At 37.8% G+C, this 20,143-nt stretch overlaps 1 protein-coding gene across 4 annotated transcripts in view; it reads right to left on the bottom strand.

Moving 5' to 3' along the window:
- The window catches only part of xylb (xylulokinase homolog (H. influenzae)), a 110,333-nt gene that overhangs the window by 33,295 nt on the left and 56,895 nt on the right, over positions 1-20,143 (bottom strand). For all 4 annotated transcript variants that reach the window (XM_022673875.2, XM_022673876.2, XM_049480278.1 and 1 more), the window contains one exon: positions 10,125-10,212. In XM_022673875.2, the coding sequence (XP_022529596.2) occupies positions 10,125-10,212 (88 nt within the window). The remainder of the gene's footprint in view (positions 1-10,124; positions 10,213-20,143) is intronic.

The following is a 20,143-nucleotide window of genomic DNA, read 5'->3' as shown; positions in this document are numbered from 1 at the left end:
GGGAGTCCTACTGAGTGGGTCATATTCATTACTCAGGTAGAAGTATAGATTTTAAAATACTCTTGTAAAAGTTTCAGTATCAACTCAAGTTTTTTATTCAAGTGAAAGTGTAAAAGTACTAGTTTCAAATCTACTTTCTACTGGTTTCAAATCTAGTAAAAATCTACAAATCTACTGGTTTAAAATCTACTTTATTATAAGGTAAGATGAAAAAAGTCATCAAGGACAAAAGCTTAGGCTGCACTACAGGAGCCTAAAGTGAACTACCCCCCTCCCCAAAACCCATCTTTTTAAAGCCATAATGAATATAATGTTAAGCAAATATTGATTTCTGAACTCTTAAAACTTGAATATGATTATGAACTTGTTTACTTTGCATTATTTAAGGTCTGAAAGCTCTGCATCTTTTTTGTTATTTCAGTCATTTCTCATTTTCTGTAAATAAATGCTCTAAATGACAATATTTTTATTTGAAATTTGGGAGAAATATTGTCTGTAGTTTATAGAATAAAACAACAACGTTCATTTTACTCAAACACATAGCTATAATAAGCAATATCAGAGAAACTGATTCAGAAAGTGTAGTGGTCTCAATGTTTTCCAGAGCTGTATATAATCATAATGTAAATCACATTACATTTTGTTTTTTGAAGAATAAAAAACACATGAAATATTATAGATTTGGCTGTGGAGGAATTAGTTATGTATTTTATAGATATTTATATTTTAAAGTGTTTTAGTACATTGTGATAATGTAATTCATAAAAGAGATTTTGTGTTTGTATTTTTGTATTTTGGCTGATATATGTATTTAATGCTATCCAATCACATAAATCACTACTTAAAGAGTGGAGAACTATCAGAAGCACCTCAAGGCGAAGGCACAGGGGAGCTGCTAATGCAATGAACCCTAATACAATCTCTGCAGCTTGCTAATAGAACACTGTGCTGAGAGAAAAGCAAAAGAACACTGAGAGGAAGGCAATACCACCTGGCAAGACTTTGGAATAAGTACAAAAAAAAAAACATGTTTTTGTTGTAGTGCTAAAACACCTAGCGTAGGTGAGACTCCTGTGACCAGTCACAGCTCACAGTAAAAGGCAGTTTTTTGTGAGTCAATCCAATAAATGTGTCACACTTAAAACAAAAATGTGAATCAGATTTGAAAAGCAAACAAGATTTGGGCCAATTTTATGTCTGAACATAATCCAAACAAGAAATAGTGGTTACATTCCAGCACCTATAAGAAATCCATTGGGGAAATCACCTAAAAATAAGATCTCCTTTAAAGTTTCTTGTTTTATTCTTCCATTATATCTCCATTTACACATAATCAGTTGTATTTACATTCACTCTCGGGTCTCTGAGTAAAATGATATGTAATATATATGATATATACGACTTTTGAAGTCTATACACACTGTTGGGCATGTTACTTTGAAAAAGTAACTAGTTATAGTTACTCATTACTTCTCCAAAAAAGTAACTGAGTACTTTTATACTTTACTATAAAAGTAACTAGTTACCACTAAAAGTAACTATCGCGTTACTTTTATTATTCGCCTGTATAAAAAAGAAAAAGAAAATCAATTATGTATTTACTACTATTATTATAAGAAAAATAACAAACGAAAATAAATCCAGAATGTTGAAAAAATATAATCTAACGAATTAACAAAAAAAAAAAAAACGAAATTCTCCACACAACCAAAGAAAATTACTAAAACTTGTAATACTGAAAAAACCCCCGGAAAAAACAGAAAAACACGCCTGGGGATGAAATTAAACAAACCAAGCCACACTCAAAAGAAAAATTCGTATATATACAAAACAAAATAATGGACAAAAACAACAATCTAATGACAGTTAAAATGGTATTAATATAACAGCTTCACCAAAAGAGAATAGAGCTTAGATCGGGCCCAAAAAATCCGACCCGACCCAGCCCGAGCCCGACTCAACCCGAACCATGAACTGTCATTATGAGCCCGACCCGATCCGCCCCATAAACTGTCTGTTTTTGGGCTGATTGAATGAGCGAAATATAATCAGAATTATGTTAATTAACACTGTAACATAGAAGCATAGAACTATTATTTAATTTAAATGATTTTTAAGACCAGCTAAACACAGTGCTGCAAGTCAAACGCGGAGGCGTTCACGTGCGCCCAGAGCTACGTGATTGTAACATTTTTCATTTTTATTATAGTTTAATTTTATTATTTTTTTATTTTTTCTGTTCAGTAAGTTTTAATTTGTTTTTAGGGTGGGCTTGCTCATCAGAGAGATCAATCTAAGAAACGAGAGAGAGAGAGAGAAAGAGAGAGATTTGCGTGTTTTGGTATGAGCTACTCACAGGTAAATGTTCTCACACACTGTATCTCCTGTTTCTCTTTCAAAATTGTGCCTCACTTCACCACGCCAAACCACAGGCACAGCGGCCAGAAGCTCAAGTTCACCGGAAAGAGGAGGGGTTAACCAGGGCAAAGCCTCAATGAAAAAAAGTTCATTGAGCGGCTAAAGTAACGTGCAGTAACGGGGTGTCGGAAATGGTAAAGGCGTTATAGTTACAGTCAGAGTAATTAGTTAGATTACTCATTACTGAAAAAACACTGTCTATACATTGGAAAAAACAGGCGCTTGGTAACATTTTGACCAAAACATGTCCAGTTCCAGGAAAATATACCAATTCTGCTTCCTTTTACATTTCAAATGATTACATTATTGAGCATCCATATGGCTTGTGGAGTAAAAGAGCTCATTGCATTATGTGGCTGTCTGATATAATTACTGTGTTATAAGACCTGAAGAAAAGAAAATAGTAAAAAAAAACAGCAGCACTTGTTGACTGGAGAATTTCTGATTTATTAGAGATACAAAAAGTCAGCAGGACTTTTAAGAAGTTTTAGGTGGAAGTGGTTCCTCTGTGGAATTGAGCTGTCATGTGACCTTCAATACCTGGAGTGTTTCTGTTGGTTGTTTTGTAGTAGTGTGTTTTAAAAGCTGGCATGTTATTAACTTTTGTCTTTTAACCCTGATAAAGGCCTGAGTGCCGAAACGCGTTGCTTATTTTTGTATCTCTCATAAATCGAAAATTCTCCAGTCAACAAGAGCTGCTGTTTTTTTACCATTTTTTTTTGATCAGTGAATTTATTGCCAGGCACCTTGTTGTGCAGTGAAGTTGCACCAGATCCATCTGCTTCTGTGGTCCATAAGACCTGAAACAGGAACTGACCAAAACAGAAAAAAACAGACTAGGTTTCTATGGGTTAATGCAAATAAAAGTATAATAAATGTCATAAATGATCGTTTAGAATTTTACCAGTATCCTGCCACTCAACTGCAGCCAGAAATTCAAGCATTAGTGAAACTAGAAGACTCCTGTGCTGCTGAATATATTTAAGAGTAATGGAGTCTGCACAAATTGCAATATCAAGCCGGTCGTGATGTGGCTTTGATCCTGGTTTCTTTGCCAGTGGCTCTCGGCAGGCTGACATTAAAGACAGGTTAATCAGCACTGAGGTCGTCAGCACTTTCAGGCCACAGCGAGCGCCAGGCTGAGAACCACGCGTTAACGTTATGCTTCCTGTGAATCACTATAGAGTGGGTGCCTGATGAAACCGGTGATTAGGACATTAGACGCAGCAGCTCGCAGGAAGCTGTTTGAATTAATCGACCACAGAGTCACACGCTATTACATGTTGAACGTTTCAGCACCTCACTGTTTGGTGCCTTTGTCAGGATGAAAGTACGTCAGTGCGGCGGAACGTACATAATCATTTTCCTGCCTACACTACAGAGGCAAGGACAAAAAGCCAGTTAAGAGAAGAAGCTCAGTGTACAAAACATGTTCAACTGAGGCTACGATACTTAGCGGTAATAATACATTACATTAATACGCTAAAATCTCTGAGTTTCCCCAACCCTCCCGCACGTGCGCATCCCCCGCCCCTGCATCCCTCCCGCGCCGACCATGCACCAGGTTCTGTATGCACTGTATGCACTGGATTTTTTGCATATTCATGAGAAAAGATCCTCTCATTTTATAGAACACTGGCACTTATTTAAAAGCTTTGTTTTGCAATTCTAGCCCAATGGGGAAAAGTATTTACTTAATAGCATATTAAATTGTATTTGTTTTCTATTTTTTACTTTGTAAGTTTTATCAAAAAGGGCACCATTTTATTTTTTTCTAATTTTTTAAGGCTGTGTTTTTTTTTATTTTTTATATTTTTTAAGTTTAAGTTTGAGGGTGCATTGTGTCAGTACCTAAACTGTTTGGAAAAAGCTTTCTAAAAGTTAATGGATTTTCTTACTATTTACAATAGTTTTTTGCTTGTTTCTGGTAGCACTTTAACCAAAAAGGGAACATTTTAAGTGAAAACAAATTAAATAAAAACTAGTTTTTAACCATTTCTTTATCATCTTTAGTTTGATTTTTAGTAGGGGAAAAAATCTATTTAAATTGAAAATCGGATAAAAAAAAAAAAAACACATTGCCCAGCTCTACTTCTCATCTAACATTTCTTCTGAAAGCAGCATCAGCCCTTTCCTTTCAAATTACTGTATTTCAAAAGACATGGAATGGAGCACCATCTCTACAGAGAACACAGCTCCTCTGGCTCCACTGCCCAGTGCTGGCAGCTTTATCTTAGCTGATTTATTTAGGTTACACCCTAGCCCTTGTGTGTTTTTCTTGCTTTCTGTGTCCCTCCTGTCCCTGTCCTGAGTTTCTGTCCTCCACAGCCTGTTTGTTTTGTGTTTAGTTTTCCTCCCCATGTGCGCTGCACATGGCCCTGTGTTTTTGTAATATCGCTGCCCTAGCTTCTCCCTGTCATTATAGTCTTATTTGTAACCGCCATCTTCTTTCCTCCCCAGGTGTCTCTTCTCCGTGCCTGTGTATAAATAACCCATGTGTTCCTTTGTTTTCTGTCATGCTTTTAGTTTGAGCCTGTTGTGTTCTACCCCACATTATCGTGTGATTGCTGCTAGTTTGAGCCTCAGTCCTGCTGCATTATGTAAGTTTCTGGTTTGGTTTCTTTAGTTTGTTTGATAGACCTTGTTAGTCCTTTGTTTGTTTCGTATTCTTTGTTTTTTTTTAATCTCAGTGTTTGTTTCTTTATTTTTGTTTTGTAATGGCTACTAATAAAAAGACTGACTTGCATTTGCATCCTGCCTCTGAATTGTTACAATTAAGCTATCTGTGTTAGATTCTACAGCTCTGAAGAAAATTAAGAGACCAATTCAGTTTCTGAATCAGTTTTTCTGATTTTGCTATTTATAGGTTTATGTTTGAGTAAAACGAACACTGTTGTTTTATTCTATAAACTACAGATGACATTTCTCCCACATTCCAAATACAAATATTGTCATTTAGGCATTTATTTACAGAAAATGAGAAATGGCTGAAATAACAAAAAGTACCTCAAATAACCTCAAATAAACCTCAAATAATGCAAAGAAAACAAGTTCATATTCATAAAGTTCAGAAATCAATATTTAGTGGAATAACCCTGGTTTTTAATCACAGTCTTCATGCATCTTGGCACGTTCTCCTCCACCAGTCTTACACACTGCTTTTGGATAACTTTATGCCACTCCTAGTGCAAAATTTTAAAAAGTTTAGCTTGGTTTGATGCTATTACAGAGGTTTTCAATTTGGTAAAATGAAAGAAAGTCATGTTTAAGTGGTCTAATATTTTTTCAAGAGCTGTAGACTGTAGTAATTTTACGTGTGTAGCTACAGTGGGGAAAATAAGTATTTGATACACTGTTAAGTTTTACCACCAGATCTTGCAAGTTTTTCACTCATGAACACCTGTACTCTGTGATATGACAATAAAAATCTTGAATCTTGAAGCTTCAGACTGAGGAGGACTAACAGTCATCTTGAGTTTCTTTCATTTTCTAATAATTGCACCAACAGTTGTTGCCTTCTCACTAAACTGCTTACCTATTGTTCTTTAGCCCATCCCAGACTTGTGCAGGTCTACAGTTTTGTCCCTGGTGTCCTTTTTGAGCTCTTGTGGACATATAAAGGTAACAAGTTCAAACAGGTGCTGATTAATACAGGTAATGAGTGCAGAATAGGAGGAGCTTCTCAAAGAAAGAGTGTACAGAGTGCCAACTCACCTGATCGACAAGTTTTTGTGGAAGACTGTGAAGGAAAACGACGCAAACACGGTGAGAGTACTGAGAGGCAAACATGCTAGCCACTGTGCTGCTCAATTGCATGAATTTGACCCATTGTGAACCAATAAATCCTAGAATTTAAGTCTATCATTGGTCATTGAGGAGAACGGCATGAAAATTGCATTCTCAGAATTTTTTGGAGGGGTGTTTGAAAGGAATACTGAATGGCATGTTTTAATTAAAGCAAGAATCCTCATACTGAGATGTGAATTAAAAAAGCAACAATACTTCACATTTCAGACACTTAACCTCGAGTTGAACTGTGAACAGTTTAAAAAAAAACAGGCAAAAAAAACCTAATAAATCCTGAAAAATAAAAACACATGCCTTTGCAAAATGCTCAATGTGTTCTTACAGACTAAGCATATCAGTGCAAGTTGAAAAGAGTCAGAGCTGAACTAGAGTTGGGGCTATACAGGTGAAAGAAACTGACTATAATACTTTGGATATGTGTTTAAATTTCAACAAGATTGATGTGATTTAGTACTACAAAGCAATGCATTTAATAAAATAATAACATTTTTAGGATCCAACTAAAGAAAACACAAAAGCTTAGTTTGTTAGAGCCATTACTAGCCTGTGGCTACATGGTCACTGGGGTGTTGTTTGCTAGGTGGTTGCTATGAAGTTGCCTAACAGTTGTTAGGTTGCTGCTATGGTTGCTTTGATGTTTCAAATGGTGTTGCTTGATGTGAATCTGTTTTCTAGGGGGTAACTATGATGTTGGTAGATGGTTGCTATGGTGTCCCTGCTATGATGTTTCAATGTGGCTGCTATGATGTTGCTTGATGGTTGTTACATGGTGATTAGGATGAACTTGCTGTTTTCTAGGTGGTAGATATGATGTTGGTGGATGGTTGCTATGGTGTCCCTGATATGATGTTTCAAAGTGGCTGCTATGATGTAGCTTGATGGTTGTTACATGGTGATTAGGATGAACTTGCTGTTTTCTAGGTGGTAGATATGATGTTGGTGAATGGTTGCTATGGTGTCCCTGCTATGATGTTTTAAGGTAGTTTCTAGCTGGGTGCTATGGAGTTGCATGTAGTGGATGCTTGGGGTTTTGCTAGGTGGTTGCTAGGCAGAGTTGCTTAGTGGTTGCTAGGTTGTTGCTAGGTGGTTGCTGAGCAGTTGCTATAGTTCAGGCTTCAAGTTACAGACATAGCCAAGGAGATAGCTCCCCTTACTCATTACCTGAAGAGGGTAGTGAAATAAAAGGGTGTCCTGTATACAAAATAAAAATATTTTTGATGCCTCAACAAGCTAAATTTATAGAAAGCATAGAGCAGTTTTTTTTTTCAAAAAATATAGGACTTTCTCAAACAAATAAACAAATGGTTGAGGTCAATACTTCTAATGAATGCATTCACACAGCTTATCTAGTCCCTGTAAAGATGTATGTCCAATAGAATAGGACCTTTTAGAGCAGATAAATCTGATGAACTCATGAGCACAGCTTTTGAGGTGCAGAGCTGTGGAGCAGTGGCACAGGAATAATGATTAGTGCTCCATCCAGTACATCCAGGACCTGAATTCTCTAACTCTTTTGTCACTGAATGCAATCAATTGTTTAGAGCAATGTTCCAAAATCTAGAAGAAAGCCATCCCTGGAGTCCAACAAAAGCAGGATAAACTCCTTTCAGTACCCCAGAGAAAAAGAATGAACAGTTTTGTCCAGACCTCTATGCAACGGACAGCCATAATTCCTGGTCAGTCTATCTGTATGCAATGCAGTCAGTCAGTTCTGCATTTCTATAATAAAATATATATGCAGTTTCTGTTTTTTGAGACCGTTATTAAATTCTGGCCCATATATTTCCGTTTATCAGAAGAAAAGAGAGGTTCATGGAACACAAATCTAAAGATAGAACATTTAATATCACCCCCCTCCTTCCTGCTTCATGTTTTATTGTGTGATGTATTAACTGAAGAGACGCACATGACAGCCACACAGACACGCACACCCATAAACATACATACACACACACACACATACACACTACGTGAGGATAGAGCTCATCCAGTACACAGCTCCACAGATTCTGTTGTTACAAATGAATGGAGCAGTGTGGAGGTCAGGAGTGCAGATGCATCAGCAGTCTCTGTGGAAATGGCGTGACATTTTCCAAGCAAAAGATCCAGCCTGGCTTGTGTCCCCTTGTCTTGTTTAATTAACAGGAGCATGACGCTGGGAATGCTGCTTTAGGATTCATAAACTCTTTGGAATTTTGACCTTCTTGATAAAAGAACTGACACTAGGCACTATTTGTACAAGAGCATGGATAAACTCTATAGAAATGCACATAAACAAGTAACAAAAAAGGTCTAATCCAAGAACGAATCTCTTTAAAAGCACTCAAATCAATTACTGCAAATACGCAAATACACGATGATGTGGAATGAGGTGGTATCCTATTTGAGAAGGCAGTTTTAGGAGAGTGTATTGACTCTGGTTATCACATCATATTAAAGTAATCAGACTGATCTGAGTCTATCTAGATCACAGATCTGATAGTCACTCCAAAATAATGATTCACAGGAAAAAAAAAAAAAAAAAACTACCTTCACTTATAACCCATAGACTGCAGTAACACACGTTCTCGCACACACACTCTCGCACACACACTCTCGCACGCACACACTCTCGCACGCACACACTCTCGCACGCACTCACACACGCACTCTCACAAGCACTCTCACACTGTCTCTCACACACACACACACACTAACACACAGACTTTCACACAGACTCTCACACACAGAGACTCTCACACTCTCTAATAAACACACACTCTCACAAACACGGACTCTCACACACATGCACTCTCTCACATGCACTCTCTCACATGCACTCTCACACACACAGACTCTCACACACACGCACTCTCACACACACGCACTCTCACACACACGCACTCTCACACACACGCACTCTCACACACACGCACTCTCACACACACACACACGCACTCTTACGCACACACACTCACGCACTCTCACACACACACACACTCTCACACACGCACTCTCACACACACATGCACTCTCACACACACATGCACTCTCACACACACACACACACACACACTCTTACGCACACGCACTCACACACACACGCACTCACACACACACACACACTCACACACGCACTCACACACGCACTCACACACGCACTCTCACACGCACTCTCTCACACACGCACTCTCACGCACACTTACTCTCACGCACATGCACTCTCACGCACATGCACTCTCACGCACACGCACTCTTACGCACACTCACTCTTACGCACACGCACTCTCGCACACGCACTCTCGCACATTAATACTAAACCGACACTGTAAAAAGATAAAACTTAATAAAAAAGAAAATACTACAAATATTAAAAATACTTTGTTACATGTGGCAGCAAACAGTTAAACTGGGTAATTTAACGTAAATTCAGTGTCACTTTATTTTTAACAAAAAATTAGTAATTAGTCATTAGTAATTTTCAAAAGGTCATTTTCTACAACATACTATAGGTACATGATCTCTGCTCTGATTGGCCTTTCTGTATTGTTGCAGTTACAGTAATTAATACATTTCTTTGGAATGAACTCTCTTTATAAGTTCACTGTGAATGATTAATCGTAAAGGTTAATCGTGAACTGCTGCTGGAAATATCAGCTAAAACACTGAAGTGATATCACAAACACATGAACACATAAAAAAGTGATATGATTATGCTGATTACATATCACTTACTCTCCAGTCTGTAAAAAGCTGTTTATTGAAACTAATGTTAACAGCACTTTAACAGTAACAGCACTTACATACTGCATACAGTTTTTTTATTTAAAAATATTGATAGTAATTCTTGCATGAAACTGACTTTGTACGGCTTATTAATTACAGTACACACAAACATTAGCTGTAGATCTAGATCTTACCATGCATGGCTCTGTAGGCACCACCCAGACATGCAGAGTTGGCCACATCAATAGTGTACACTGGAGCATTGAAGACATCAGATAGAACCTGCAACGATGAGAAGAGATTAAGGTACTCATACGGTTTACATGTAAATACATTACAGAGCCTATAAAAATAAAACAAAATCATAAAGCTTCCTATCTGGTTATTGTTGCCTGCATGCACATTTTTTCATCTAATAAATTACTATTAAGAACACTAGTTTAGCTAAAAATAAATAAATTAACCCAATTTTCACTTACTCTAGATGCTTTGAATCAGCTAACATAGGTTTGGCATCTGCTTGCTTCTTTAGTGTGGAGATGCTAGGCTAATGTTGCTAACAAATTTGCTTTAAGAGCTCACTGGTGAGTTCCCATCACATGTTCGCCCTTTGTTAGGGTTCAAGCACCGAAGGTGCGTAGAACCCTATTGTTTTTGCTAAGATTTTTCTTCTTATTATTATTATTATTATTAGGGGTTCGAGCACGTAGTGCTAGAAACCCTATTGTAATTGTTCTGATTATTATTATTAGGGGTTCGAGCACGTAGTGCTAGAAACCCTATTGTAATTGTTCTGATTATTATTATTATTATTATTATTATTATTATTATTATTATTATAGTTCTTATTCTTTTTCTGCCATAGAAGTGATTGGGCAGAAGAAACCGTAAGGCCTACAGGGCTGAGACTTGGTCATATGGTAGTACTTCTCACCGCTACTCAGATTCAAAAGATGAGCCCGATCGGCCTCAAGGGGGCGCTATGGCGAAGGTCAACGCGTTTGGCCTCGTAACTCCTACGCCCTGATAGCTAGAGCAAAAATTCTTGCATTATATGATTCCTTGGTTAATGGCAAATCAAAAAGGTCCACTAAGAACCACTAAGCTCCGCCCACTTAGATTTTTTGCTATTTAGCATAATATGCAAAACCTACTTTTGAGAACTTGTCCTAGGGTCATTGACCAATCCTGTCATATTTGGTGTCAAACAACTCAGCAGAGTCCCAACCTCAATAATTATCGAAAAAATTGTGAAATTTGTAAACAATATGGCCGCCATATACAAATTAATCTTACCGTGGCACACCCAAATTTACTCTAACAGCTGTAACTTTTGAATGCTTAAACCTACACTAATGCCACTTTACAACTTTGATGCCAACATGATTCTGAGGTAGCCCGTCAATCTGTGTAGACATATGCCCCCAGGGGGCGGAGCCAAAGCTAAAAATCTGTTTCTCAGGAACCGTACAAGCTATGAAGCTCTCCTTTGGCATGTATCATCTATGGCCTATGTCCTAATGTTTTACAGAAGGAAAATTTGATATGCAAATTTTTGCGATCGTTATTAGCCAATCAGATTCCAGCAAGCTTTTGACAGGCTAAACAATGACCAATCAGGACGATACTTATACCCTACATGTATCTCAGGGCCTTCTATCATCCATTAAAATATGGCGTTGATGGGCCTCAAGGGGGCGCTATAGCAGAAAATCAGTTATATCTAAAGGTACAAGTGGCCTAGGCTTGTTATTCTTTTTAGTTTTATACTTTGCTGTAGCCTTTACAACTTTGTAATAACATGTATTTACCAAAAATGCAAAGATTTTCATCAGTGGCCAAAAGAGTAAAAATTGCTCTTTTCGAACTTGTCTTTAAGTCCTTAATCAATCAAAACAAATTTGGTCTTGATGCAATCCTGAGACCCTGTAGGTAAATAATTATCAAAAAAATCTTGACATTTTAACTATTTGAGGCCCATAAACCTTGATCAAACATGTACATGAAAGCCTTTTCAGAGTTATTTGGCCAAAACTCTGTCAAAGTTTAAATCATGCCAAAACTGTTGAAGCTACTAATTAAGAATGACATTGGAAGCACATGTGCCAAGTATGAGCCAAATAAGTCTTCAGTAGGCTCTACAGTGAAAAAATAACTATTTTCAATTTATTCTATTTATCGCTATTTTCCAACCTAAATGGACAGAAGACAGGAACCTTTCACCCTATCAACACACAAATTTATACACATATATAGACTGATAATCCGATCTTGATTGCAAATTTTCAGCCAAATCGGACATGTTTTGCCTCTACAACGGCTGGAAAACTACAGCGATTTTGTAGGCCTCAAGCCTGTATTATCGCTTTTTTCAAATCTAAATGGACAGAAGTCAGGAACCTTTAACCCTATCGACACAGAAATTGACATACATATATAGACTGATGTTGTGATCTTGATTGCGAATTTTGAGCCAAATCAGATATTTTTTGCCTCTAATATGGCCAAAGAGCATCAGCCATTTTGTAGGCCATAAGCCTGTATTATCACTTTTTTCAAACCTAAATGGTCAGAAGTCAGGAACCTTTGACCCTATCAACACACAAATTTACATACATGTATATACAGACCACTTGATCATGAGTACCAATTTGGAGCCCAATCGGACTTTTCTTCTCTTTTTAATAAATAGAAACACACTGATAGGGAATGTTCTGACTTGCTTATAGAGTGATAGATTTCCAGCAGGTTATATGTGGTCTCTTGCTGCGCTCTGGTGGTCATTTGGTGAAACAGCTACAGGTGAATTATTCTAAATTAAAGCTCTGCTGAACTTAATTAATCTTGCTTGTCTTGCTTAATTGAACATCTTTATCCTTCTTGGTCATGCTGCTCAGCCACCTGGGTCATTCTTGTTTATGCTCCACCCACTTAATTTTTTTTTAAATTAGCATAATATGCAAAACCTACTTTTGACATCTTTCCCTTGCCTCCTTGACCAATCATGACATGTTTGGTGTCAAACAATTTAGCAGAGCTTGCTCCTCAATAATTATTTAATAAATCTTTACATTTGTAAACAATATGGCCGCCATATGCAAATTAGTTCTACCACAGTGCAGTAAAATGTCTTTAACACTTATAACTTTTGAATGCTTAACCTGACACTAATACCACTTCAGTCCTTTGATCATTACATGATTCTCAGATACCCTGTCAGTTTAAGTAGACATACACCCCCCCAGGGGGCGGAGCCAATGCTCGATAGCTGTTTCTCTAGAACCATACAAGCTATTAAGGTCGTCCTTGCCAATTATCATCTATGGCCCATGCACTAATGGTACACCAAATGAAAATTTGATATGGACACTTTTGTAGTCACTATTAGCCAATCACATTCCAGCAAGCTTTTAACAGGCTGAATGTTAATCAGGTCAAAACTTATGTACTATTATTGATATTATTGGTTATTAATATGTGCCCTTGTCATGCCTCACTGCTAGGCTCTCCGAATGCCCACTAGAGTGCAGCAAGAGACCCCATAAAACCTGCTGAACACTACAGCTCAATTTATCAATGCATTTCAACTAGTTTTCTCACACCACTCATCTAGCATTGTCATTATGGTCTTTATGGTCACGCTGGTCACCTAGCTTGGTTATGCTGCCCATCCAGCTAGGTCATTCTGGTCATTCACATTGGTCATTATGGTCCTGCTGGTCATTCAGCTTTGTCATCATAGCAATGCTGGTCATCCAGCTTGGTCATACTGGCCAAACACCTTTGCCATGCTGGTCATCCAGTTTGGTGATGCCAGTCAACCAGCAACATGTTTTAAGCCTAACTGGCCTCCAGGGGCCTCTTTGTCTGTAACGCTCGAACCCCGTAAATCGCCGCTTGCGGCTATATTTATTATTAGGGGTTCGAGCACGTAGTGCTAGAAACCCTATTGTAATTGTTCTGATTATTATTATTATTATTATTATTATTATTATTATTAGGGGTTCGAGCACGTAGTGCTAGAAACCCTATTGTAATTGTTCTGATTATTATTAGGGGTTCGAGCACGTAGTGCTAGAAACCCTATTGTAATTGTTCTGATTATTATTATTATTATTATTATTATTATTATTATTATTCTTATTCTTTTTCTGCCATAGAAGTGATCGGGCAGAAGAAACCGTAAGGCCTACAGGGCTGAGACTTGGTCATATGGTAGTACTTCTCACCGCTACTCAGATTCAAAAGATGAGCCCGATCGGCCTCAAGGGGGCGCTATGGCGAAGGTCAACGCGTTAGGCCTCGTAACTGCCACGCCCTGATAGCTAGAGCAAAAATTCTTGCATTATATGATTCCTTGGTTAATGGCAAATCAAAAAGGTCAATAGAACCACTAAGCTCCGCCCACTTAGATTTTTTGCTATTTAGCATAATATGCAAAACCTACTTTTGAGAACTTGTCCTAGGGTCATTGACCAATCCTGTCATATTTGGTGTCAAACAACTCAGCAGAGTCCCAACCTCAATAATTATCAAAAAAATTGTGAAATTTGTAAACAATATGGCCGCCATATGCAAATTAATCTTACCGTGGCACACCCAAATTTACTCTAACAGCTGTAACTTTTGAATGCTTAAACCTACACTAATGCCACTTTAGACCGTTGATGCCAACATGATTCTGAGGTAGCCCGTCAATCTGTGTAGACATACGCCCCCAGGGGGCGGAGCCAAAGCTAAAAATCTGTTTCTCAGGAACCGTACAAGCTATGAAGCTCTCCTTTGGCATGTATCATCTATGGCCTATGTCCTAATGTTTTACAGAAGGAAAATTTGATATGCAAATTTTTGCGATCGTTATTAGCCAATCAGTTTCCAGCAAGCTTTTGACATGCTAAACAATGACCAATCAGGACGATACTTATACCCTACATGTATCTCAGGGCCTTCTATCATCCATTAAAATATGGCGTTGATTGGCCTCAAGGGGGCGCTATAGCAGAAAATCAGTTATATCTAAAGGTACAAGTGGCCTAGCCTTGTTATTCTTTTTTAGTTGTATACTTTGCTGTAGCCTTTACAACTTTCTAATTACATGTATTTACCAAAAATGGAAAGATTTTCATCAGTGGCCAAAAGAGTAAAAATTGCTCTTTTCGAACTTGTCTTTAAGTCCTTAATCAATCAAAATAACTTTGGTCTTGATGCAATCTTGAGACCCTGTAGGTAAATAATTATCAAAAAAATCTTGACATTTTAACTATTTGAGGCCCATAAACCTTGATCAAACATGTACGTGAAAGCCTTTTCAGAGTTATTTGGCCAAAACTCTGTCAAAGTTTAAAACATGCCAAAACTGTTGAAGCTACTAATTAACAATGACATTTGAAGCACATTTGCCAAGTATGAGCCAAATAAGTCTTCAGTAGGCTCTACAGTGAAAAAATAACTATTTTCAATTTATTCTATTTATCGCTATATTCCAACCTAAATGGACAGAAGACAGGAACCTTTCACCCTATCAACACACAAATTTATACACATATATAGACTGATAATCTGATCTTGATTGCAAATTTTCAGCCAAATCGGACATGTTTTCCCTCTACAACGGCTGGAAAACTACAGCGATTTTGTAGGCCTCAAGCCTGTATTATCGCTTTTTTCAAACCTAAATGGACATAAGTCAGGAACCTTTGACCCTATCGACACAGAAATTGACATACATATATAGACTGATATTGTGATCTTGATTGCAAATTTTGAGCCAAAACAGATATTTTTTGCCTCTAATATGGCCAAAGAGCAACAGCCATTTTGTAGGCCATAAGCCTGTATTATCACTTTTTTCAAACCTAAATGGTCAGAAGTCAGGAACCTTTGACCCTATCAACACACAAATTTACACACATATATATGCAGACCACTTAATCATGAGTACCAATTTGGAGCCCAATCGGACTTTTCTTCTCTTTTTAATAAATAGAAACACACTGATAGGGAATGTTCTGTCTTACTTATAGAGTGATAGATTTCCAGCAGGTTATATGTGGTCTCTTGCTGCGCTCTGGTGGTCATTTGGTGAAACAGCTACATTTGAATTATTCTAAATTAAAGCTCTGCTGAACTTATTTAATCATTTTTGTCTTGCTTAATTGAACATATTTATCCTTCTTGGTCATGCTAGTCAGCCACCTGGGTCATTCTTATTTATGCTCCACCCACTTAATTTTTTTTTAATTTGCATAATATGCAAAACCTACTTTTGAGATCTTGTCTTTGCCTCCTTGACCAATCATGACATGTTTGGTGTCAAACAGTTCAGCAGAGCTTACTCCTCAATAATTATAAAAAAAAATCTTTACATTTATAAACAATATGGCCGCCATATGCAAATTAATTTTACCATGGTGCAGTAAAATGTCTTTAACACTTATAACTTTTGAATGCTTAACCTGACACTAATACCACTTCAGTCCTTTGATCATTACATGATTCTCAGATACCCTGTGAGTTTAAGTAGACATACACCCCCCCAGGGGGCGGGGCCAATGCTCGATAGCTGTTTCTCTACAACCATACAAGCTATCAAGGTCATCCTTGCCAATTATCATCTATGGCCCATGCACTAATGGTACACCAAATGAAAATTTGATATGGACACTTTTGTGGTCACTATTAGCCAATCACATTCCAGCAAGCTTTTGACAGGCAGAATGTTTATCAGGTCAAAACTTATACACTATATATGGGTTATTTATATGCCCTTTTTATGCCTTGTGTTTTTTGAATTTAAGAACTGAAGTTGTTTCACCAAATGCCCACTAGAGTGCAGCAAGACACCACATAAAACCTGATGAACACTACAGCTCAATTTATCAATGCTTTTCAACTAGTTTACTCACACCACTCATCTAGCATTGTCATTTTGGTCTTTATGGTCACGCTGGTTACCCAGCTTGGTTATCCAGTTTGGTGATGACGGTCAACCAGCAACAGGTTTTAAGCCTAACTGGCCTCCAGGGGCCTCTTTGCCTGTGACGCTCGAACCCCGTAAATCGCCGCTTGCGGCTATATTTATTATTAGGGGTTCGAGCACGTAGTGCTAGAAACCCTATTGTAATTGTTCTGATTATTATTATTATTATTATTATTATTATAGTTCTTATTCTTTTTCTGCCATAGAAGTGATTGGGCAGAAGAAACCGTAAGGCCTACAGGCCTGAGACTTGGTCATATGGTAGTACTTCTCACCGCTACTCAGATTCAAAAGATGAGCCCGATCGGCCTCAAGGGGGCGCTATGGCGAAGGTCAACGCGTTTGGCCTCGTAACTCCTACGCCCTGATAACTAGAGCAAAAATTCTTGCATTATATGATTCCTTGGTTAATGGCAAATCAAAAAGGTCAATAGAACCACTAAGCTCCGCCCACTTAGATTTTTTGCTATTTAGCATAATATGCAAAACCTACTTTTGAGAACTTGTCCTAGGGTCATTGACCAATCCTGTCACATTTGGTGTCAAACAACTCAGCAGAGTCCCAACCTCAATAATTATCGAAAAAATTGTGAAATTTGTAAACAATATGGCCGCCATATGCAAATTAATCTTACCGTGGCACACCCAAATTTACTCTAACAGCTGTAACTTTTGAATGCTTAAACTTACACTAATGCCACTTTACAACTTTGATGCCAACATGATTCTGAGGTAGCCCGTCAATCTATGTAGACATACGCCCCCAGGGGGCGGAGCCAAAGCTAAAAATCTGTTTCTCAGGAATCGTACAAGCTATGAAGCTCTCCTTTGACATATATCATCTATGGCCTATGTCCTAATGTTTTACAGAAGGAAAATTTGATATGCAAATTTTTGCGATCGTTATTAGCCAATCAGATTCCAGCAAGCTTTTGACATGCTAAACAATGACCAATCAGGACGATACTTATACCCTACATGTATCTCAGGGCCTTCTATCATCCATTAAAATATGGCGTTGATTGGCCTCAAGGGGGCGCTATAGCAGAAAATCAGTTATATCTAAAGGTACAAGTGGCCTAGGCTTGTTATTCTTTTTTAGTTGTATACTTTGCTGTAGCCTTTACAACTTTGTAATTACATGTGTTTACCAAAAATGCAAAGATTTTCATCAGTGGCCAAAAGAGTAAAAATTGCACTTTTCGAACTTGTCTTTAAGTCCTTAATCAATCAAAACAAATTTGGTCTTGATGCAATCATGAGACCCTGTAGGTAAATAATTATCAAAAAAATCTTGACATTTTAACTACTTTAGGCCCATAAACCTTGATCAAACATGTACGTGAAAGCCTTTTCAGAGTTATTTGGCCAAAACTCTGTCAAAGTTTAAAACGTGCCAAAACTGTTGAAGCTACTAATTAACAATGACATTTGAAGTACATGTGCCAAGTATGAGCCAAATAAGTCTTCAGTAGGCTCTACAGTGAAAAAATAACTATTTTCAATTTATTCTATTTATCGCTATTTTCCAACCTAAATGGACAGAAGACAGGAACCTTTCACCCTATCAACACACAAATTTATACACATATATAGACTGATAATCTGATCTTGATTGCAAATTTTCAGCCAAATCGGACATGTTTTGCCTCTACAACGGCTGGAAAACTACAGCGATTTTGTAGGCCTCAAGCCTGTATTATCGCTTTTTTCAAATCTAAATGGACAGAAGTCAGGAACCTTTGACCCTGTTGACACAGAAATTGACATACATATATAGACTGATATTGTGATCCTGATTGCAAATTTTGAGCCAAATCAGATATTTTTTGCCTCTAATATGGCCAAAGAGCAACAGCCATTTTGTAGGCCATAAGCCTGTATTATCACTTTTTTCAAACCTAAATGGTCAGAAGTCAGGAACCTTTGACCCTATCAACACACAAATTTACATACATGTATATACAGACCACTTGATCATGAGTACCAATTTGGAGCCCAATCGGACTTTTCTTCTCTTTTTAATAAATAGAAACACACTGATAGGGAATGTGCTGTCTTACTTATAGAGTGGTAGATTTCCAGCAGGTTATATGTGGTCTCTTGCTGCGCTCTGGTGGTCATTTGGTGAAACAGTTACATTTGAATTATTCTAAATTAAAGCTCTGCTGAACTTATTCAATCTTGCTTGTCTTGCTTAATTGAACATATTTATCCTTCTTGTTCATGCTGGTCAGCCGCCTGGGTCATTCTTGTTTATGCTCCACCCACTTATTTTTTTTTTAAATTTGCATAATATGCAAAACCTACTTTTGAGATCTTGTCCTTGGATCCTTGACCAATCATGACATGTTTGGTGTCAAACAGTTCAGCAGAGCTTACTCCTCAATAATTATTTAAAAAATCTTTACATTTATAAACAATATGGCCGCCATATGCAAATGAGTTCTACCATGGTGCAGTAAAATGTCTTTAACACTTATAACTTTTGAATGCTTAACCTGACACTAATACCACTTCAGCCCTTTGATTATTACATGATTCTCAAATACCCTGTCAGTTTAAGTAGACATACACCCCCAGGGGGCGGGGCCAATGCTCAATAGCTGTTTCTCTAGAACCATACAAGCTATCAAGGTCATCCTAGCCAAGGTCACTATTAGCCAATCACATTCCAGCAAGCTTTTAACAGGCGGAATGTTAATCAGGTCAAAACTTATATACTATATACGGGTTATTTATATGCCCTTTTTATGCCTTGTGTTTTTTCAATTTAAGAACTGAATTTGTTTCACCAAATGCGCACTAGAGTGCAGTAAGACACCACATAAAACCTGATGAACACTACAGCTCAATTTATCAATGCTTTTCAACTAGTTTACTCACACCACTCATCTAGCATTGCCATTATGGTCTTTATGGTCACGCTGGTCACCCAGCTTGGTTATGCTGGCCATCCAGCTTGGTCATGCTGGCCATTCTCATTGGTCATTATGGTCCTCCCGGTCATTCAGCTTTGTCCTCATAGTAATGGTGGTCTTCCAGCTTGGTCATACTGGCCAACCACCTTTGCCATGCTGGTCATCCAGTTTGGTCACTATGGTCTTCCAGCTTGGTCAATATGGTCAACAAGTTTGTCATCCAGATTAGTCATGCTGGTAATCTAGCTTGGTCTTCACAGTCATGCTGGTCATCCTCATCCAGTTTGGCGATGCCGGTCAACCGGCAACATGT

This window comes from Astyanax mexicanus, chromosome 6 (assembly GCF_023375975.1).
Source record: "Astyanax mexicanus isolate ESR-SI-001 chromosome 6, AstMex3_surface, whole genome shotgun sequence".
NCBI classification, from domain to species: Eukaryota; Metazoa; Chordata; class Actinopteri; order Characiformes; family Acestrorhamphidae; genus Astyanax; species Astyanax mexicanus.
This window is presented reverse-complemented; position numbering and strand designations above follow the sequence as displayed.